Source organism: Carassius carassius, chromosome 39 (assembly GCF_963082965.1).
Source record: "Carassius carassius chromosome 39, fCarCar2.1, whole genome shotgun sequence".
Lineage (NCBI taxonomy): Eukaryota > Metazoa > Chordata > Actinopteri > Cypriniformes > Cyprinidae > Carassius > Carassius carassius.
Genome location: NC_081793.1, coordinates 11,455,108 through 11,477,607, shown reverse-complemented (window position 1 = coordinate 11,477,607; position 22,500 = coordinate 11,455,108). Strand labels below are relative to the sequence as shown.

The 22,500-nt window shown below is 43.5% G+C and overlaps 1 protein-coding gene across 2 annotated transcripts; it reads right to left on the bottom strand.

Annotated features, from left to right (window-relative positions):
- Nucleotides 1-1,173: 1,173 nt before the first annotated feature.
- On the bottom strand, nucleotides 1,174-15,721 carry LOC132121026 (cytochrome c oxidase assembly protein COX19). Of its 2 annotated transcripts, XM_059530218.1 has the most exons (4): nucleotides 15,646-15,721; nucleotides 1,671-1,829; nucleotides 1,474-1,585; nucleotides 1,174-1,396 (listed from the first exon to the last, which is right to left on the bottom strand). In XM_059530218.1, the coding sequence occupies exons 2-4, from the start codon at nucleotides 1,750-1,752 to the stop codon at nucleotides 1,309-1,311; spliced, it is 282 nt and encodes a 93-aa protein (XP_059386201.1). In that variant the 5' UTR covers nucleotides 1,753-1,829; nucleotides 15,646-15,721; the 3' UTR covers nucleotides 1,174-1,308. The 2 variants fall into 2 exon arrangements, with proteins under 2 accessions (XP_059386201.1, XP_059386202.1); XM_059530219.1 differs by lacking the exon at nucleotides 15,646-15,721 and having other exon boundaries at nucleotides 1,671-2,058.
- Nucleotides 15,722-22,500: the final 6,779 nt, after the last annotated feature.

Below are 22,500 nucleotides of genomic sequence, written 5' to 3'. Positions count from 1 at the left end.
AGTGATTATGCAAACAAAAAGTAATTTTATCTGTTGTTTGTTGATTTTTAAATATAAATCTTGGTTAAGTGATTTATGTGTATGTACGTTTTTAACGTCTCCAGCACATTATAACAATACAGTGATAATACTGATAACCGTGATAATTTTAAAATATATATTTGTAAAATGGCACCGCTATTATATATATATATATATATATTTATTGATAGATAGATAGATAGATCGATAGATAGATAGAATAGTATTTCAGTCTGGCGAACAAACAAGACAATTTACTAGCCAATGTTGATTCAATTGCCAAGGTGTCCGTAAAGGGTTGTTATATAAATATATTCACAAAATATGATTTTGTGCTGTATATTGTTGTCAGTATATTTGTGCGATCAGGGTTCAAAATGACTTGGGACTCTTTGGGGGGGCCCCTAAAATTTTATTAATTAGCAAACAAATGTATGATCAAAAAAGAGAGAGGTAATCGAAGCCCTCGCCCTGCTGCAAATATCTAGATACTTACATCCCCGACCCACCCATATAGACACAGAGTAAAATTAAATTCTGAAAAACTATCTATCACTTCTTCTTGCTTTACTACTCCTTCCAATACTTCCCGAAAACAATTTCACCTGATGATTTGAGTAGCTCTTTTTGTAAAGTTCTAGGATGATTGGGGTAATTTTGTAGTGCTTCTGCATAGAAAATAATAAAGTACAAGCATATATAAATGCAATAGAACAAAAATACATGTGAAATAAAGCAGTGCTTTTGGTTTTTCAGGTAAATTAACTTTATTTAGTAACAGAAATCGAATAATCAAATGTAAAAACACTGCATTCAATGTATACATTAAATTATGATTCATATAATTAATACAGTTCATCTTTAGCTACAAAAGTGTATTTTCTATTTCTCTTTTGTTGTTTGATTAACTTTGGTGACACAAACAGCTGCAGGTATATGTTTATTTGAGCCAAAAAAAAGTTAAGTTTTAACTGTCTTATTTACATAAAATGTATTTTAAATGGCAATGCTGTTCATAGCAGTGCTGAGCTAAGCTCACTCTTTATTCCAGAGAAATATCAAAACGCTCCAGTGATAAGACTAAAAATTCAAATCATTAAAACAATTTTAAGACCACTCTACAAAAATCAACAAATCAAATCAGCATACTGATTATTATTCACATACACACCTTGATTATTTATTTATTTTTAAAATATCCTTGTTATAGTAGTTTATCAGTTGATATCAAGATAAATATAACACATAACTGTTTAACATAATGTGAACGCAAGCCATTATATTTGGTCAGGATTTGGCTTTATTTTCTTCTGCTGGTTTCTCCATGAAGTCCTTAAATCCAAGTTTTTCAAAGGGTTCCTTTGCCATTAACTGTCTGAGGAATAAATAAAAACTTGATTAGTAGATCCCGATGTTTGTAATTGTACAACTTGGAATAAATAAATTAAAAACCTGTCCATCCTGCACTCCAGGTACTCTTTAGACTCTCCTCGACAGCTCGAATTGTCGAAATGGTTGTCTCTAAGACATCGCATGTATGTCTCTTTAAACGATTTACATTCACCTGTGTACACAAAATGTTATTTTAACGTGTGAATTCAAAGTCATTGGTTGTGACTGCTTGTTGCATGCGCACAAATCACTCTTACCGAAATGATCCAAGGGAAACGCTCCTTTGTCCGGTGGACGCGGGCGAAAGGTCTTGGTTCCGAAGTTCATTGCTGTTGACATCGTTTTTTTTAAATCTAAGCTACGTTTAGTTGTGGAAGGGAACCCACTGGTGGATTTTAACAAGCGCTCAGCTGAAGCTGTGAATTAAGCAATAACTGGACTGTTTACTTCCTCTGTATTACCCAACCTTGGTTTTTCAAAATAAAGGTAAGCGAAACACATAAGACTTAATTTCACACCTACACATTTAGCAACTTAATAAGTACTAGTTTAAAATCAAACATCTAATTACATACATGCATAAATACAAATAAAGTAACAAATAACTAATACAAATGCATGTTTTATCTAGAAGTTGTTTTATGTGTTGGTTCCGAACAGGGCGGAGCTAGACACTGTATAAACTAAGGCCGGTGTTGTGTAATATTCAGCGGGGCAGGGTTTCATATTTTTTTAAGCACCCCTGGCCGCGGCTAGCGGACCCCAACCTGCTGTAAGCATTCCATTGATTCCCGTTCATTTTGGCGTCACTTTGACCGCGAATAACTTTACATCTGAGGCATTTAAAGACTCCATTTATTAGTGATGTGACATTTGAACCGAGGCGTCGGAGCTTGTGTCGATCGAGAAAAAAGGGGCGTGCCAGATGAAGCCGCGATTCGAAGCTTGTGTTGTTAACATGGAAATCACGTGACTGATGACAAACGAGGCCTCGGTTTGTGTGGACACGTCATCGGTTCGGTCTGAGTGTCGGATCCGGATAAAGGGGGTTCGAAACTCACGCCACCTTGTGGGTGTTGTCAGAAGTAGATGAATCAGTTGTAGTAGTCAGAGAGTCAGAGTTAAGGTGTGTTCGACATCGGCTGCGGCTGGATGCAACCGATCGGCGAGAGTAGCCGCGTGCAGGTGGGGAGGAGCTGCAAACGGAGATATGAAGCCGGACACGTTGTGGCTCCCGTAGTTTGCTGCAATTACGTCAGTCATGGCAGATCACGCTTACTTGATCGCGTTTAAGATGTGTGTATAAGTGGTGTTTTGGAAGGGTGTCTTCCAAAACAAGATAACATATTGGATATATACTTTAGCAGTATGACATGGGTGTTTCCGCTAATACAAAATTATAAAAGTAACCTATAAAAAAATTCCCTGGTGGGAATGTGTTTTTTAAGAAGGTTTCAGCAACAAGATTTACAGTACCCTCCTGCTGAGCTATTTTTAACATTTTAAACATAACACCACTGATTTTCATATACAGAAAACCTCAATTCTGTTGGATTTATATTGTGATTTAGACCAACTATTTGAAAGTGAACAGAATGTTGTCAAGTTGTTAAGTTGAAGTTACAGCAAGTTGTTAGCAGTTTGCTAATCTTACGAAAAATAACCATGGTTTTATTATAGTAAAAGTGTAGTAACCCATGGTTTTTTGGCGTGTTGACTACCATTTGTATAACCACAAATTTACTACAAATACCATGGTTAAACTATGGTTAATTTAGCAAAACCATGGTTAATTTGTGGTTACCATGGTTTAACTATAGTAACCATGGTTTTTTGGTTTTATTTGTAGTAAAACCATGGTTAATTTTCATGCAGGTGAAGTATAAACACAGCAAAATAAACTAGACAATATGAAGAAACCAAACAAATGGAGGAACATAATGTATTATTTATCATTTGTATAGGAGCATACATTTATGACCACATTAGATTGTATGTTTTTAAGATTAACATTTTAGTTATTAAAAATGCTCATTTGAATAGGTTATGCTGCTGAATACTGTAAAAGGTCTGTATAAAAAAGAAAGTCATGCAAAATAAACATACACAAACTTTATATTAACAATAAGGTAAATACAGTAAAACAATATTTAATAAATATGATTTATAAGATGAAGACGACATAAAAACGTATTGAACAATACGTTTTAAAAGTCCATATGAGAATTTCTGAAACTGAAGTCGACTCTCAATAAACTTGAAACGCACGTCATCGGTGTCATCAGTGAATCCAGCCAATCGTGGATCAGTTGTATCGTTATCAGAACCTGTGCAGCCGCTCTTCAGAAGCTGCGCTGGCTGAGTTCTCCGGCTACTCTCGAATCGCACTCGCGGTACTTTGATGGCACACGTCACAGTCACGTGGCGTCAGCGCTGTATCAAGTCAGACAAAATTTCTAACTGGCATGCACTGCTTCAAGTCAGCCGACGATCGGTCTGCGCAGAGCTCCATGAAGTCGAACAAGCCTTTAGAGTTAGATAGTTGTATCGTTATTGTGTCATATATGTGTTAGGGCTGTATATTATTAGATTATATCAGGTTATATTAGTTATAGTATATTGTTATTATTAATTAAAGTAGTTATACTATAGTATTGTTATATTAATTATTGCTTTGGTTTTTTGGATTTGGACTGGACTGCTTTTTGATTTGGATTGCCCTTCTGGATTTGTTTGCTTTTTGTGAACTCTTCCTTTTTCCTTGTAATGGAGCCAGCAAGAAAGAGGAAATCCTCCCCTGTCTGGGAGTTTTTTTAAATGGTGGGTCACAATAAGGTATGTGTATTATTATTGTTTTACTGTCTTGATCTAATAATAATACTCACTATAATGCTGTATTATATTTCATGTCTATTCGTTTATGTTTCTAGGTGAAATTCTTGCTGTGCCTAAAGGAGCTGACATACAACAATAACACCTCCTCCATGCTCAGGCATTATTGAGCACTGCACGAGCATGCACAGACTACTAACAATCTGCGCATGCACAGACAAACTAAACAATAGGCCAGGGAAGTCGTGGCCTAATGGTTAGAGAGTCGGACTCCCAATCAAAAGGTTGTGAGTTCGAGTCCCGGGCCGGCAGGAATTGTGGGTGGGGGGAGTGCATGTACAGTTCTCTCTCCACCCTCAATACCACGACTTAGGTGCCCTTGAGCAAGGCATCGAACCCCCAACTGCTCCCCGGGTGCCGCAGCATAAATGGCTGCCCACTGCTCCGGGTGTGTGCTCACAGTGCGTGTGTGTGTTCACTGCTCTGTGTGTGTGTGCATTTCGGATGGGTTAAATGCAGAGCACAAATTCTGAGTATGGGTCACCGTACTTGGCTGAATGTCACTTCACTTCACTTTCATCTTTATCAATGAAATCAAATCAATATTTATCCAAAGTGAATCTCACAAGATCTGAGGATCCACTAGTATATTGGGCTCAACATTAACATCTGTATCCTCATTTATACCAGCTGGCACTGACATTCCTCTGTTCCATGCGAAAGGATCTTTTCTGAGGCTGGAGAGGTTCTGTCCAAAAGGAGGAATCGTCTAAACCCCAACACACTTGAAAAAATTCTGTTCCTCAATAAAAAGAATGTGTGATCCTTCCTTCACCCACCCCAAACTGCAGTGTTGCAGTTTGTTCCTCTAAATCCATAGTCCCATAAGCACAACACTGCACTAAAACTAGTAACAGTTTAATGCACAAAACACACCAGAAACAATTCTTAACCTTTCCCACCCCACACCTTTCTGTTGCAATTTGCGTTATTACACTCCCTCTACCATAAGAACTACACTCAACACAGTCTCACTTTTGTTGTTCCTACTGTCACTATCCAAACAATTTATGAATAATGAATGGACTGTGTGTGACAGTTTTCTCTGCACAAGTAAATTCAGACAGAAAGAGAAACATATTTTATTTGGTACCCAGGCAATGGACAAATGTCTGCTTAGGTCATTGATTCAGTATTTTTTTATTGGTCTGCTATTTCTTTGCACAGTAGCTAGGTGTCACTAGTGAGCAATAATGAATGAAGCTTCGAGTAATGAACCTTTTGGTGAAGCAATGTGCTCCGAGGTTAGCCTGGTTCTACCAGACTCTCGTACATTTAATTTGTACAGAGAGTCTGGCCCCCCTCCATTGAGAAACGTTTACTTCTTTGTAGGCGGGTTCTCTGTTAAAGTTCTAAACTATTGGATCTGCCCAGAGTCACTCAGGATCTGCCATAGCCAATCGCTAACGTGTGGTCGTGACGTATGTCATGCGCCGAAACCGGCCGGAAACAACAAGTCCGTTGGATAAGATAAGATGTCTGTCAACGAGAGCTGCAGGTTTTGTGCATTGAATTTAAGAGTTCAAGGAACAATTAAACATTCTAAATGTATATTTGACAAAAAGGACAGTGGTGTATTCAGTCAATTGTCGAAGCTGGGTCTAATCATTAGTAATACGCCGCTGCGGTCGTTTCGGATCTGCAGCAAATGCTGAACAGTCATCACCAGGCTACTGGAGAGCTGTAGCACTTTAACCAGTTACTTGCGTGGTTTATAATGGTCCAGCTTTGAAGCTGTCATAGAATGGCTACTTTGAATGTTTGTGTACGTGTTTTAAAATAGTTTTTTTGTTATGTACAGACAAGGAATACATATTGAAATAACATCTGTACACTAAGTGTCCCTGTATATAATGATTTTATTTTATAATAGTTTAAATAATTTGCAGTGGATACTCTCTATCTGCAGATGTGTAATAAACAAAAGATTTTCATATTATGTCTTATTTTTCTTAATTACCTTATTTAACTAGGGTATTCAAAGTTTTGTACATATTTATGACATTTAGTTTATTAAAACAAATTAAATATTTACAAGTAAAACTGAAAATGAAACACAAATTAGTCTTCAGAGTATGTGTTTTCACATGTTTATTTATGACGTAAAAAATTTAGTAAAACAAATTTTAACTATTTACAACATGTAAAACTGACACACCAACCATGCTCCTGCACGAGTACACAAAGGGCCTCAAAGTTTTCTATTCAACACAAGAATCACTAAATTTACTGTTCAGAATCTGAGCTCCTGACATGACTCCTGAGTGCATCTTCAACAACAGCATCATCATCATCGTCAAAGTAGTTACTGTAATAAAGATCTGGATCAGTTAAAAACCCCCTGAATCATCTTGCAGATCCACATCAATATCACCAAAAACATCAATAATGATGATTAAAATCTCTCTCGCATGGTCCAATCTAAACACAGGAAGGTTAGCAGTAATGTATGTCGGGTCAAATATGTGTTGACAATGGTCCAAAACGGCGTCCACCAGTTGCTGACTGAATCCAGTGCAAGCTGCATGTGAGGTGTACAGTCGATTACAGGATTTGAATAAACTATGACTGTACTCCTTGAGCAATTCTGCAATCAAAGATTTGTCTTTTGCATCCACATGCCTACATCTCAGAGTGATTGGTTCATCTTCAATCAGTTCATAATTAGGCGTTGGTTCTGTACATGTTCCAGACGAACAAGAGCAAACCTTCTGACAGTTTGTACAACAGAGATGGCGTGGCTCTACGTGGCTGGTTTCTGCTTCAAAATGTGCATAGAGACATTTCCTAAGACATGTGTTTTTTCCAAGATCAAGCAGTTGTTTTACTTCTTCATCCACCTTGAAATACCGTCCGGTGTTGTAGAGGATGGCATGTTCTAGTTGACCATGTCTTCCAGCCCTGCCGACCTGTTGTAAAATTGCCTCTATGTCCCCTGGAGCCCCATACATTACCACATGTGAAACATTAGGGAAATTCAACCCCATCCCCAAAGCTGTAGTTGCAACCATAGACATCATATAGGTAGACGCCCTATTGGCCGCTGGGCGATGAGATTTGCGGCCGCCATCTTGAACCGGTCGTACTCCTAGTTTCGTTGCGTAGCAGCAGTTAAGATACCAGAGCACTGTGCAGCATTTTCTTGTTCTAATCGGCGGACCATCGCAAGTACGGCTCGGGATTACTTTTCACAAGTAAGATTTAACATTACTATTGTACTATTGGTTGTAGTTTGTCCTTAAATCCAGATAATTGAGAAGGAGAAAGGATCTTTGATAGTACTGTACTGAAATCGTAGCTAGCTAACGTTAGTTAGACTATGTAACGTTACCTCCCTCAACTCAAGTGTTTCCCACATAACTTACTATTACTATTCAGATCAGAAAGAAGTTCGAAAAAGCACTTGTTAGATGCACGAAACTCACTTTTTTTTAAACGTTAAGTGCCTATTACCAACACAATCCAATCTGAAGTTAATACATAGTTACATAGTTCGACAGAACATAATAACTGTTGTTTGTGTTTGCGCACGTGATATCAGGAAGTAATGTATATTAAGGTTGCTTTGTTCATATTTTCTCTGTTCTGTAAAGTGTATTTGAGTACTGTGTAAAGCCCTATATAAATATGTATTATTTGTATTCTTATTATAAGGTGCTGAGAGCTGCAGAGAGGTTGATCCGCCAGGCTTCAGCAATACAAGCTCCTAAGGTGTCAACAGTCACAGAAGAGAGAGAGAGAGAGAGAGAGAGAGTGTGTGTGTGTGTGTGAGAGATGGAGAGGGAGGGAGGGAGAAGTGTGTGTGTGTGTGTATGTGTGTGAGAGAGAGAGAGAGAGAGAGAACCAGAGAGAGTGTATATGTCACAAATTATAATTAATTGTTTCTTCAACTTATTAAAATATCTTATTTTACGGCAACTATCTGTTTCTGCTTCTTTGTCATATTTATAGAGTGTGATTTATAAATATTCTACCCCACATATTTAGATTTTGGGCGTCTGGTCACTTATATCTTATATCAGAATATAATATGTAACTGTAAAGCCTATTATGAATATTAAAATACGCTGAACCATGTGTCCTGTATCATAGCTGCATGAATGAACTTTGCAGCAAAAAAGCCCGCGTCAAAATCAATTAGGTATTCAGTGAGATATGATTAATTTAATGCGCTGACAGCTCATTGCACCTGGCAAACAAGTTACACTGAGTGGAGCTGTCGACCGGTCCAAGATGGCGGCTCCACGGCTCGTTCGTGCCAATAGGCAGTAGCGTTCGATGGGGCGTCTACCTATATGATGTCTATGGTTGCAACAACTACCCGGCACTTCCCTTCCCCCCTCAGTGAAGCCAACACTTTCTGCTTGTTTTGGGGTAGGGTTTTGCTGTGGAACATGCCAATGAGGAGGTTTTCACTTGTACAGGACGGATCACAGTCTTCCCAGGCATGTCCTTGCAGTTCAGCCTTTAGGTATGAGAATACTCTCCCCACTGATTTAAGTGTTTGACAGTAAATTAAAACAGGTTGCATGGTTGAGCCCTTGTTTTTAGCATGTTGAACTATCCAGTCTAGGCAGGTCATGTTATGGCTGGGCACCTTGCACAATCCAAGACGGATGTTTGTCTTGTCGGGACTAGCAATGATTTGTACGGGATTGTCCATATGGAGTAATCTGATGACTCTGCTTCTGGACTTGATGTCAGCTGAGGCAGTCAGAGCCAAAACAGGTGTACCTGGGAGAATAAAAAAAACAAGATAAACACACTTGCACAATTTTATAACGTACCAAACAATTTGTCAGGTGTGTTTGTGTCATAGGCTATGGCAGGGAGGACTTAATGAACATCACTATGAACAGTACTGCACTAAATCCATGTAATCAGGCAATCCTTTTTTATTACAGGGAAAGTAATTAATCTGTGCAATAAGAGATTATACATAAACTAACTATTGACGTTACAATAGCCAACAAATGAGATATTCCACAACAACTTGGGCAGAAGCAACACAGGGGTCAGTGCATTTAACTTACCCTCCTTGATGATAGATCTCAGCTCTCCGAGCTTGGCAAAACTTTCTCTGAATGCCGACTCGCCTTTGGAAGCCTCGCCCCTGAGGTAAACGAAATAGAGAGTGCAACATTTCTCATGAATCTTGTATCATATTCTCAAATTACAACATTGTCTAAGCTATCGATTATGCAAAAAACAGCCCTTATGTTGTTTAAACGTATTTAAGTGTTAACTTACCATTTGTATGTAACGTGGACCTCATCCACAACGATGCCAACGAGGTTGTCCTGGTATATTGTCGAGGCTAGCATTTGACGCCATTTGTTGTTTAGCAGCCGGGGCTTCCGAACACCAGACTAAAGCGTCCGTCCAAAATGTCACGGTCATCGTGCACGCCGAGCTGCCCAGCACTAACTCCTAACTTTTCTGCCTCCTTCACTTGGTCCTCCATTAGTGCAACAAGCGGGGAGACGACAACAACTATCGGCTTTGCATCCCTATCGTTCGCCTTAGCTTACTCACTCACCACTAGCGGAGTGAGCTGGAAAATCAAACTTTTCCCGAACCCCGTGGGAAGGAGGGCCACAACATCATGGCCACCAACAAAACTTTGCAAACATTGTTCTTGCTCCGGCTTTAACTTCTGTATATTCGGCAGTTTTGCAACAACGGACCAAGTAGCATTACTCACGTTTATCTCCGCTGCCATTACTCCAACTCAAACTGACGCACTACATCAACGTCATCGTTCTCAGCCACTCCCTCTGTTGGCTGATTGGTCCTACAAAAAATTTGGTTCCCTTATCGAGTCAGTCTCTCGACATTACGTATGGGGAAATCCATTTCCTCGAAATTATGAAGTCTGATTGAATAACTCTTTTGCTTGCAAATAGCCAATGGCGCCCTCGCCCTCACCTGATTGGCTGACAGCCATCAATATAGGTGACGGCGGGCGCCAAAAACCTCAGAATCTTTTTTCTTCACTTGAGTCAGAGCGGAACATACAGAGCGGAAAATTGTGGAAAATTATCCCCTCTTGCGTTCCGGTGATTTTTCTCTTATAATGTCTCTTTGCCGCATGTGTGGTGGGCCCATTGATTTCCCGGACGCACACGAGCAGTGTGTGCTGTGCCTGGGTCGGGCTCACGCAGAGGCGGCATTCGAAGGTTCGGGATGTCGTGCCTGTGAGGAGCTTCCCATCAAGATCCTTCGTGCAAGGCTGGCCGTTACCCGCAACGGTGGCCCTGTATCTCCTGCCTCTCCCCCGTCCGCCGCCAGGCTGAAGCCCCGCCGAGACCCGCGCCTTTTTTCTTTGAGGTCCACGAGGAACTCACCCGGTCATGGCGCTCCCCTTACTCAGCCCGAGCCCATGCACAGGGGACCCAGCTGCTGACGACGGTGGAAGGGGCGGAGAAATTGGGATACGCGCGACCGCCTCCCGTCGAGGATGCTATCGCGGCCCACCTGGCGTCTTCTCCCGGCTGGAAAACCGCCTCTTTGCCTTCTAGGCCATGTCGAGCTACTGCTCACATCGCCGAGAAGGCTTACATATCGGCTGGACATGCAGCATCTGCCCTCCACACGATGGCAATCCTGCAGGTCTTCCAAACTCGGCTCCTGGGGTCCCTGGACGAGGGAAGCCCGGACCCAGAGTCGCTCAGGAAGCTGCGCACGGCGGCGGATCTAGCTCTCGCGTCGTCGAAGAAGGTCGCGCAGGGAATCGGCCGCAATATGAGCAGCCTTGTGGTCCTGCATCGCCATCTGTGGCTGACGCTGTCTGGCATGCGCGATGCCGAAAAGAGGCAGTTCCTAGATGCACCGGTGAGCCCCACCGGTCTTTTCGGTGTCGCGGTGGAATCTCTTTCGGAGAAATACGCCGAGACCGTCAAGCAGTCTAAGATGATGCCTCATCTCCTGCCGAAACGGTCTCAAGCCCCCCCTGCAGCGAGGTGCAGGTCTTCTTCAGCGCAGCGCCCGGCGGGATATACCAGGCGCGCGTTCCCGAGCGCGGTAGAGCGTCGTGAGCCAGAGCCACCGTTCCGCCAGAGGCAGCCCAGGAAGCCCCGTTTTGGTGCTAAACCGGCCTCTAGCAGCCAAGGGCGCCCGGCGGGCAAGAAGGAGCAGCGTTCCTGATGCTTGTGCCAGGTGGAAGAGAGCGCGGGACTGGTTCATCGGACCCACAGTGAAGAGGGCATGTTCTCGCCCAGAGTTCGTCAACGATGTGAATGTTGTGATAATGAAACCGCTGTGTTCTGTTTCAATAAACATGCATTACATGCCTCAGCAAAAGAGCTTTCTTCCTCCCTCTACTATTACCCGCTACATAAGCGAAGCCTCTCCCCTGAGAGACGTTTCGCAAAGCGGAAGCTCGGGGGAAACCCAAGGAGGTGGCTTTGTATGTTCCCGTGCAAGAAGCCGTGGACGAGTCACCTGCCATTCATATAGCGGTCAATGCTTCCCCGGTGGCTGGCGCACAGCCCCCGCCGCAGCATGCATTAATACCATCTGTATTGAGTCATCTGAGCACGTGGGCCACGCTCCCCGCGGCATCTTATTGGGTGATAAACACGATAAAACGCGGCTACACGCTCCAGTTCGCTCGCAGACCACCTCGCTTCGGCGGTGTGATTATGACAGAAGTATCAGAACAGAGCGCCCCGCTGCTACGAGCAGAAATATCCTCTCTCCTGGCCAAAAAAGCAGTAGAGATAGTGCCCGAGGAACGGAGAAATTCATGGTTCTACAGCCGTTATTTTCTAGTTCCGAAAAAGGACGGAGGTATGCGCCCCACCTTAGACCTGAGATTACTGAACAAAGCGCTCGCGAAACGCACGTTCAAGATGATAACTGTGAAGCAGATCCTCGCGCACATTCAGCCCGACGATTACTTCATTGCAGTGGATCTAAAGGATGCATACTTCCACATCCAGATAGCCCCACATCACAGGCGCTTCCTGCGTTTTGCATTCGAGGGGGTGGCGTACCAGTTCAAAGTGTTGCCGTTTGGGCTCGCTTTGGCTCCCCGTGTATTTACAATGTGCATGAATACAGCGCTCGCTCCCCTGAAGCTCAGTGGAATGCGCATACTGAACTATCTCGACGACTGGTTAGTCATCGCACGGTCGAGAAGCACTCTCGAGGAACACAAACACAGACTCCTCGCCCATCTGACAGGTTTGGGGCTGTCTGTGAACATTCAGAAGAGCACGCTGCAGCCACGCCAATATATCACATTCCTGGGTATGATACTGGACTCGCGCACTATGATCGCGAAGCTGTCAGAGCCGAGAATCCAGTCGATTCACAATACACTAGCCCTCTTCGTTCAAGGCAGAGCTATCCCCTTGAGAACGTTTCAGAGGCTGCTCGGTCTGATGGCGGCCGCAGCCTCCGTCTGCAGACTGGGCTTGTTGCACATGAGACCGCTTCAACACTGGTTACAGAGCCGAGTGAAGCCGCGGGCGTGGAGAGCGGGAACGGAACGCCTTATAATAACGCGTTCATGTCTCGAGACTCTGGCGCCTTGGTTCGGCACGACCATATTCGAGCAGGGTGCTGCTATGGGCAGAGTGGTCAGACGTGTAGTGGTCACCACGGATGCTTCACTATCAGGCTGGGGAGCCCTATGCGATGGCAGACCAGCATTCGGTACGTGGATAGGGGACCAGACGCGCTGGTACATAAACTGCTTGGAGATGGAAGCGGTTCATCTAGCACTGCAGAGTTTCCTTCCGTTTGTGAAACACCGTCATGTTCTCATCAGAACGGACAACACGGCGGTGGTGGCGTACATCAATCGCCAGGGAGGTTTACGTTCGCGATCCCTGCAGGGATTAGCGAGACAGCTGCTGTTATGGACGGACAGGGTACTTCTGTCGATTCGAGCAGTGCACGTACCGGGCAGTTTGAATTGCGGCGCCGACATGCTGTCCAGGGACGGCATTGTACACGGAGAATGGAGGCTCCATCCGCAAACGATAAATATGATCTGGAATCTGTTTGGCAAAGCGAAGATCGACCTCTTTGCGTCGCAAGGGAACGCCCACTGCCCTCTGTACTTCTCGCTGACAGCATCCCCCCTGGGGGGAGACGCGCTGTCGAGCCGCTGGCCCAAGGGACGGAAGTATGGTTTTCCCCCAGTCAAGTTAATGCCGCTGGTGCTGCAAAAGATCAGGGAGGAGAGATGTGCGTTGATCCTGGTAGCACCCAAATGGCCCAACCAGCCGTGGTTCCCGGAACTGGTGAACATATCGCGGCTTCCCCCGTGGCGGATCCCGCCGAGAAGGGACATCTTGTCCCAGGCGAGGGGCACCATATGGCACCCCAACCCAGAGCTTTGGGACCTGCATGTGTGGCAGATCAGCGTGGAGTATATCAGCGAGTGCTGCAGACAATAGCAGAGGCTAGAGCCCCTTCCACGAGGCATTTATACACTCTGAAGTGGAAAGTATTTGCTAACTGGTGTGTTGACAAAAATGAAGACCCCAGCAGTTGCGATATCTCCATTATTCTGACCTTCCTACAGGAACGTCTGGATGCTGGCAGTACCCCATCTACAGTGAAAGTCTACGTGGCCGCTATCGCCATTTTTCGTGACTTGCTAGACGGCTATTCAGTGGGGAGGCACCCCCTTATAACGAGTTTTCTTCGGGGAGCTAGGCGGCTTAGTCCACCCCGCCTTCGTCAGATGCCGGTCTGGGACCTGTCGTTAGTGCTTAGTGCGCTGTCCGACCAACCTTTTGAACCAGCCGAGTTTAGCGACCTTAAAGTGCTCTCATTTAAGACGGCGCTACTGCTCGCGCTAGCTCGCGGGAAACGAGTGGGAGATTTGCATGCCCTGTCAGTGAACAGCGCGTGTATGCAGTTTGGACCGGACGATTGCATGGTAAGACTTTTACCCAAACGCGGCTATTCGCCTAAAGTACTCTCAACGCCGTTCAGAGCTCAGATAGTTACAATTCAAGCATTTTGCCCCGAGGAGGACAGTAATTCAGTGTCTCAGAAGTGCGCTTTGTGCCCCGTGCGTGCCCTACGTGCTTATGTGAACAGAACTAGCCAGTTTCGAACTTCAGACCAGCTTTTGCCAAGAAGGTCAGCGCGCTGTCGAAGCAGAGGCTATCACACTGGATAGTGGAGGCTGTGCGACTAGCTTATGCTTCCCGGGGAACCGCCTGCCCAATCGGAGTGCACGCCCACTCCACAAGGAGTTTGGCATCGTCATGGAGTTGGGCGAAAGGCATGTCTATTCAGGACATTTGTTTCGCAGCGGGCTGGTCGTCTAGCAACACGTTTGCGAGATTCTATAAATTGGACATTCCCTCGTTTGCATCACATGTGCTGTCAGTGCAGGAGGAGGGAGTTGAGCAGTCATTGGACTAGGTTATGGCACGCCTTGCCTGGCGCGTGCACTAGCCATGGCTTCGACCAGGTCATATAGACAGCGTCAGTTGTTTTTAGCAATAGCTGCGGTTAAGGTATTCATTCACTATCTAGTGTGGCACCCTTATTATGCCCGCATTATAAGCCGGCAGTGTATTCCCAAGCACCAACATATTGCTGCATTTTCACCATATCACACCAGTGTTGCTTATCTGGGTGCACTGGGTTACGATGGTGTAAGAGCTGATTTGGCTCTGTGCCAAAAGGGGTTTCAACCAGGTCCGGTACCCGATCTAGAGCTAATGCGCTGTAAGAACTAGTGTATGCTCTTCTGTGGCTCGATGTGAGCTGGGCCGTACAGTATTTCCCACACGGCGGGGGTTTTATTGTTCCCCATCGTAATGTCGAGAGACCGACTCGATAAGGGAACGTCTCCGGTTACTCACGTAACCTTAGTTCCCTGAGAGGAGGGAACGAGACATTACGTAACCTGCCGTGTGGAAAACCTTCCAGCCTCATAACTCTCGTTCAGTCGAAGATTCTGAGGTTTTTGGCGCCCGCCGTCACCTATATTGATGGCTGTCAGCCAATCAGGTGAGGGCGAGGGCGCCATTGGCTATTTGCAAGGAAAAGAGTTATTCAATCAGACTTCACAATTTCGAGGAAATGGGTTTCCCCATACGTAATGTCTCGTTCCTTCCTCTCAGGGAACTAAGAGTAACTAAGGTTACGTGAGTAACCGGAGACGTTCTGGAAACCTAAGAATATACTGCAAACCCAGACGAAGTACTGAAGGGAAATGAAATTGAGCGGAAGTACGTAGGAGGGCGGAGCCAGGCTACTCCGAGGTCTCAGTGGTTCAGGAAGCCTCATTTTGCCATCACTACCATTTGTCCATTCATTATTTCTAAAGAAACACAAAAATGTATAAAAAAAATGCCCCATTACCTTGTATCTTACGTTATGGCCCCGTAGAAGCAGTTTTTGTAAAAAAAACAAAAAACAGGCAATTGTGTCATAACCTGCGACTCTCTGTCGCACAGTAAAGAAATTACCATATGGACAGAAGGAGAAGCTCGCAGGCAATCTTTTACTGTCTATGAGGCTACCGAGGGGGAGGGGGAGTGGGGGGGGGTGGAGGCATGACGTCAAGGGAGAAGCCCATAGAGAGTCCATAAAAGCTATAGCGTTCGGACGAGCTCTTTAATATGACATTGTTATGGCAGGTACTCCGTGCCAAAATCAAACATCCGAACGAACAACCGACCGACTGATCGAACGTCTATCCGAACGTCTTGAACTTTCAAACGGCTGATCCACCTGACGACCTAACGTGACGTCAGCTTCTTGAAATTTGCAGCTTTTTAAACATACAAGTATACAAGCTGATGTGTAAAGGCTATAAATGGACATGATAGGCAATATATATAGCCTAAATATTGTACCCCAAAAACAACTTTCCTGAATCCTGTGCTTGTGGGGCTATGTGTTTTACTTTCAAAGAGCAGAAATATTACCTATAAGCCTCTTTCACACAGTAATACCAGTAAATTGCCGTAAAATTACCGGAACAGCTTTACCGGTAAATTCAAAAATGCGCTGTTCACACAGTCAACGACATTCCGTCTTTTTTCCGGAAAAGCACCATTCCGGTAAATTCTGTGACGTCAATAACCTCTAAACAGCTGCGCTTGTATTTTTAAACATGGAGGGTGTTCAATATTTCTGTTGATGGTTTCATTTTTGTTTCAAACTTTAGTATTAATGCACCTGCTTTTGTTACAGAGACATCGTAATAGACGACTGGTTTAAATAATTATACTCACCATTAATAAAACACCTGATGCTGTCGGGAGCTGACCAATTTGTTGAAAATCGGCTTGAAAGGATTAATAGCACAATGAAGTTGCGATTGTAAATTGCAGTCTGTAAGACGCGCGACACTGCAGAAAAGGTGCGTTCACAAATGTAGCCTATGCTGATCCAAATTCATATCAAATAGTCTATCAGCGCAGATAAACAGTTCTGCGTTCAAATTGAGTTCAAAAGATGTCCCAAAGCACCGGAAAAAGTAATTACCATGAATGTGACAGAGGGAAATAGTAAAAAGATATTTGAATTATTTACTAATAAACTAGTGTTTTCTGAGTCTTTGTCGCAACCCTGACTCATCATCTCATTAGACGCGCCTCCTATACGGATTATAATTGTATTGAGATTTTTTGTTGTTTGTTTTTATTATTTCGTTAAGTAGTAATTTAAAGCTTTCTATAAATATATTTATCATGTCTGTGAGGCATGTATTCGCTGAGTTTCGGTTTATTTTTGTAAGCTCTCCTGTTCAAGACGAGACGGCAGAAAGCATGTTTGTTTTCTTTATTTTTTATTTCTTTATTTTATATTATGATCGCGCTGGCACCTATATGTCCCAAAAAAGCGTGCTTTATCTTGCACTCTCTGCACAAAATATTCGCATATATAGCGCACATGTATCTGGGTTTAACATTAAAACATCGTTACATGCTTGAACTGTTTTATATCTTTAGATTTTATTTTAGACAATTTGTGATTATTTTAGAAGGCTAAACTGATTAAACATAGGCTATGTAAACTCTCTCTCTGTGCTGGCCGCTTTAAAAAATAAACTTATAGGCCTGTTTAATGATCAAAAACTGCTCCAAACATACAAAACTGAACTATTTTAATAGCTGAAACAGTAGTATAAGCTGTTTTGGGAGCATTGGGAAAAAAGATGGGCTGAAGTGAGTTGCGGGGCAAACCGAAAGTTGATGCCGAATGTCCAGCACTCTTCTCTTCTCCACTGCTCCGACTTCTCGTTTGTACCCTATGTGTTTTTCCATATGTAAAAACTAAAATAAGTTGTAAAACCTAATTTTTTTTTTTTATTGTGTTGGCATGGTGGGCCGCATGTGATTTCATGACGTGCCGCGGGTTGAGATGGTTTAGAGCTGGTTTAGAGCTACAGGATTTATGGAGTAGCAGGGTCCCCAAATAGATTGACAAAAGTCATAATAGGAACAAGAAATAACTCCACTAGGCCTACTATTTTGTTTGTGATGGTCGTTTATTTTTTAGATATTAAGACGCAATGTTTTCAGTTTATTGATGACCTGACTTTGTCCTGTGAATGCATTGCTCTCGGAGACAGTTAACAGTTATTTTATCATACGTTACTGCATCACTAACAGTTTCTCTCAAATGATGACATATTTCTTCATCCGCCCGGATAAGGAGAATCGCTTTAATTTCACTGTCGCTTCAGTTGGATGACATTTATTTTATTTTCTTAAACAGTGCGTGAATGCGTCACATTGTTATGATTGGCCCAGAGTAGACGTCTTACGTCACCGCGTTCTGAACTCTTACGTGCTCATACCGGTAATTTTCCTTCTGCGTTCACACACAGCAGAATTCCGGCAATTTACTGGTAATGTTACAACTTCTCATACCGGTAAATTGCGGGAACGAATTTACCGGTATTTTTGAAAAGATCCTGTTCACACATGATCTCTTTACGGCAAGGCTGTTGTCTTTCCTTAGCAACAGCCTGAGTGGTGCAGTGAGGGTGGCTTCGTTGGGAATGTATTGCGACAGGTAGCGTGTCATACCTAGCAGATGTTGAAGGGCTTTTCTGTCAGTGGGAGGGGGAAATTGCAATATTGCTGAGACCTTGGACTCATCAGGTTTCACTCCCTCAGCGGTGATTACGTGGCCTAGGTAAGTCACCTCATTGACCATATACTGCAACTTGTCTTTGTGGAATTTTACATTTAGACTCAACGCTCTGTTCATCACTTTCTCTAGGATGACATCACGCTCCGCTTTGGTGGATGCCGCTATGATCCTGTCATCAGCCACCATGAAAACACCTTCAATGTCCCCAAAGCTTTCTGAGCTCAAGCGCTGAAATACCTCGCTCGCTGTCTTTATGCCAAAAGGCATGCGATGAAAACGGTACCTGCCCCACGGCGTGTTGAAAGCACAGAGATCTGCTGACTCCTCATCTAGTTGAATCTGCCAGTAGCCGTCCTTCACATCCAGTATGGTGAACAACGTTTTGCCGGCTAGCTTACTCCGTATGTCCTCCAGAGTGGGAATATTGTAGTGCTGGCGGAGTATGGCCTTGTTTAGGTCTCTGGGGTCCAGGCAGACTCTCAGTGCGCCGTTCTTCTTTTCTGTAATGCAGAGACTGCTAACCCATGCAGTAGTTTTAGACACTTTGCTTATGACACCCCTTTTCTCCAAGTCATCTAGTGTCTCTTTAAGTCGGTCATGGACTTCATATGGTATCTTCCTGCATCCATGTATTACCGGAGGAATGGACGGGTCAGTGTGAATATGGTGCAATCCTGGAAACTGGCCCAAATCTTGAAACACTGATGCATAGCGGCTGAGGAGCTCAGTTTTTGTGGCAGGTGACGACGGTGCGAGAGCGTCTACTTTTCTTATGAGGTCCAACTGCACACATGCCTGTCTCCCCAGTAGGGCTATATCTGATGCTGTGGTCACAAAGAACATCATGTCAGTTGTTTTAGTTTTAGCATGCACATGAAGTTTAACAACACCTTCTAATTTGATCCGGGTGCCTCCATACGACACAAGCACTGTGTTTGTCTTTTGGATGTTCACAGGAACCTGAAGCTGATCAATGATTTTCTTTGGAATTTGCTTCGGCACTCGTGTCGAGCTTGAAGTTGACAACTGTGCCTGCTATACTCAGTTTTGTGTGCCAGCCTGTATCTGATGTGTTTGAGTGAACTACCGAACCCACAAACAGTGCGTCTATACCAGTTATTTCAGTATCTATGTCAAGCGCGTCCATCTTGGCTTTAGATTTGCACACTAGTGCGAAGTGGTTCTTTTTGCCACATTTTTTGCAAACTTCATTATAGGCAGGGCACTGCCTTGGCATGTGAATGCGTCCGCATTTGCCACAACTTTTTGAATGTGCTCTAGTTGGTGCTGTCATTTGTTTGTGCACTGCTGGTATATTTGATCTCCATTTAGGCTGCTGACCGTTTTATGTGACGGCATGCACAAATTGTGTTTCTGATGATGCTGCCATAGCTGTAACTTGTGCCCTCGCGACTTCTTTAGCTCTGCATGTGTCACTGGCTTTTGAAAGGGTTAACTCAGTTATAGACAGCAATCACTCACGAAGGCCAGAGTCTGTTATGCTGAAAACTATTTTGTCCCGTATCATGAGATCTTCAGTTCCTCCGAATTCACATGTGCGTGCTTTGTTTCTTAGCTCCGTGAGAAATTTGTCTATGCCTGCTTGCTCAGAGAATGTGTGGGCCCAGAACTGATGTCATTCGAAGACGTTATTCTTTCGCGGAGCACAGTAATTTCGCAGTGCTGCAAGGACCTCTGATAATTTTTTATCTTGTGAATACTCGTATTCAATCTCGAGCGAGTTATAAATTTCTAGCGCCTCTTCTCCTATGCTATGCAGCAGAACAGCAATTTTTCTCGTCTCAGATTCATCCACTAGAGCTGAGGCAGTAAGATACAAATAAAATCTTTGTTCCCACTTACGCCAATTTTCAGCCAAGTTCCCCGTCAGGGACAAAGGTGGCGGCGGACGAAGCATTTCCATTTTTTCCATTTAGTTAGCTCATAAGGCTCTCTAGGAAAATCCGGCTGTGCAGCTGTTCGTCACTGTTTTAAGTTTCCTGCGCCACGGTGATCTTCAGTCACAACTTGACGTGCGCGGTGTTATTCAGTGGATACATTGACTTCTGACACCATGTTGTGGTCTCTGTTAAGCCTTAATTGGCCTTAAGACAAGTACACACAGGAGTTATCACGCTGAACTTCTTTACTAGTCATTTTGTTCACGCACTATTCACAACGTTGGCTACCAGCCATACAACAGTGGGTCATACCAACTACACAAACTGTATGGGGGCGTACTGGACAGAACCACTCAGTGCATATACTACAGGTAACGCCCACATGTAACCATCAACATGACAAAACTTGAGACGAGCAGGAAAACCGTGCATTCATGAACCGTGACATTAAGGAGCTTACTAGAATAGTCATATACATGACTATATTTATCAATTATGAATTAAAACTTTTGAAATACTCATTTCTGACGCGCGCACACACACACACACCAATGCATACCTCGTACCTGGGTCTTTGAGCTGGGCTTCGGTGCAGACCGTATCGCCTCGACCTTCTTCTCTTGGGGTCGGATGAGGCCCCTTCTGACTTGGAAGCCCAGGTACTTCGCCTCGGTCAGGCCCAAGTGACAATTCTGGGGGTTGGCAGTGAGCCCAGCCCTACGTAGCTCCATCAGCGCCCTCCGCAGACAGTCCAGGAAGTCTTCCCAGCGCTCGCAGAAGCGGAAGGTGCCATCTGGCTTGGGGACCATGACGATAGGGCTGGACCAATGGCTGTTCGATAGCTCAATTACCTCTAACTTCAGCATTTGTTGAATTTCCTGTTCAATAGCCTGTCTACGAGCCTCTGGGACTCAGTAGGGCTGTTACCGGACGATGACTCCGGCTGGTGTGTGGATTTCTCTGCGCATCTCCAAGCAAACACAGCATTGTTTCTTTTATGAATGATTGTGTGTTTTTAAACGAATCTGATTCAATTACCCATTCCTAAAGACAGTAACTTTCTATTCGAATAGTTCAATTCACATTTAATTCACCTCTGTAGTACAATCAATACTGATTTCATTTGATTGGTTACTTATTCTTATTCTACTTGTTTTTTATCCTGTTGTTTTAATTATAAATTTTAAAAAGCTTATATATTATATATCATTATTATTTTTTAAATTGTGAAATTGTTTTTGAATATTACCAGTGTGAATTTAATTAAATTCCTTTGAACACGACTGCTCAAAATGTTCTACATTTATGAAACTTACACATTCAAAATCCATACCCCATTACTCTGAAATTTTTCAGAGATAATTTGCAATTTATAAATTTGACATCTGGAAGAGAGGCGTATGCATGTTTTTGTGCGCATTTTTGTTTTCTCTTAATTGCGCTTATGCACTTTTGAGAAATTAGCTTAGAACAAATTTAGGACGGTTTATACGCAACTTTTTTTTCCTTCCCCTTCAATGATGCAATTGACCTTTCAGAATCAAGTATTAGAGAAAGCTGTGTGAGGAGACATCTATAGTACCGGTACATATCTATAAATAGGGTATACACGGGTTTCTTGTATACAAACAATACCGGATGCGCGCGCATCCAGGAGGCAGAAAACCGCTATCTGTTATGCCGAGTTCAGTAAAAGAACATTGCAATTAACGTAGATTTTGCATTGTTTGTAATTTCGCGTTGACTCAATAATAAATTGCAATTTCACAGTTGGATCTGTTTGTTTGTGTTTCATATTAATATATTATTAATATAACATTATGTAAAACGTCCAACTGTTTACGAATCAAAATCCGGACATACTGTGGCACGTTGAACATCTGACACCCAGCACTGGCTCGGTTGGTACAATTGACAACGCAACTCCTTGGCATTTTGACTAGCGACAACACCACCACCTAAACCATTTACTCCGGTACGAAGAGCGCGGGTCTTTTGCCTCTTGGTTGCGTGCGCAAGCAGTGATGACGTCGCCGAGAAATCCAAGTATTAGACTGCCTCCAAATTAGATCTTCAAAAAAAGTGAGGTCTGCAGTTCTCCCTTGATAACATAAACCAACACCTGCCCTTTAAGAATTCTCCATTGCAATAAAAGCTGCATTAGTGGCAGTGCTGCACACTGCTGTCACAAAAGATAAAATAGCAG

Bases quoted from the DNA above. Each gene is read 5' to 3' on its own strand.
- LOC132121026 (XM_059530218.1), bottom strand. From the start codon at position 1,752: ATGTCAACAGCAATGAACTTCGGAACCAAGACCTTTCGCCCGCGTCCA. The intron at 1,586-1,670 runs GTAAGAGTGATT...TTGTGTACACAG, and splicing joins GTTTCCCTTGGATCATTTCG to GTGAATGTAAATCGTTTAAA. The intron at 1,397-1,473 runs GTTTTTAATTTA...TTTATTCCTCAG, and splicing joins CTGGAGTGCAGGATGGACAG to ACAGTTAATGGCAAAGGAAC.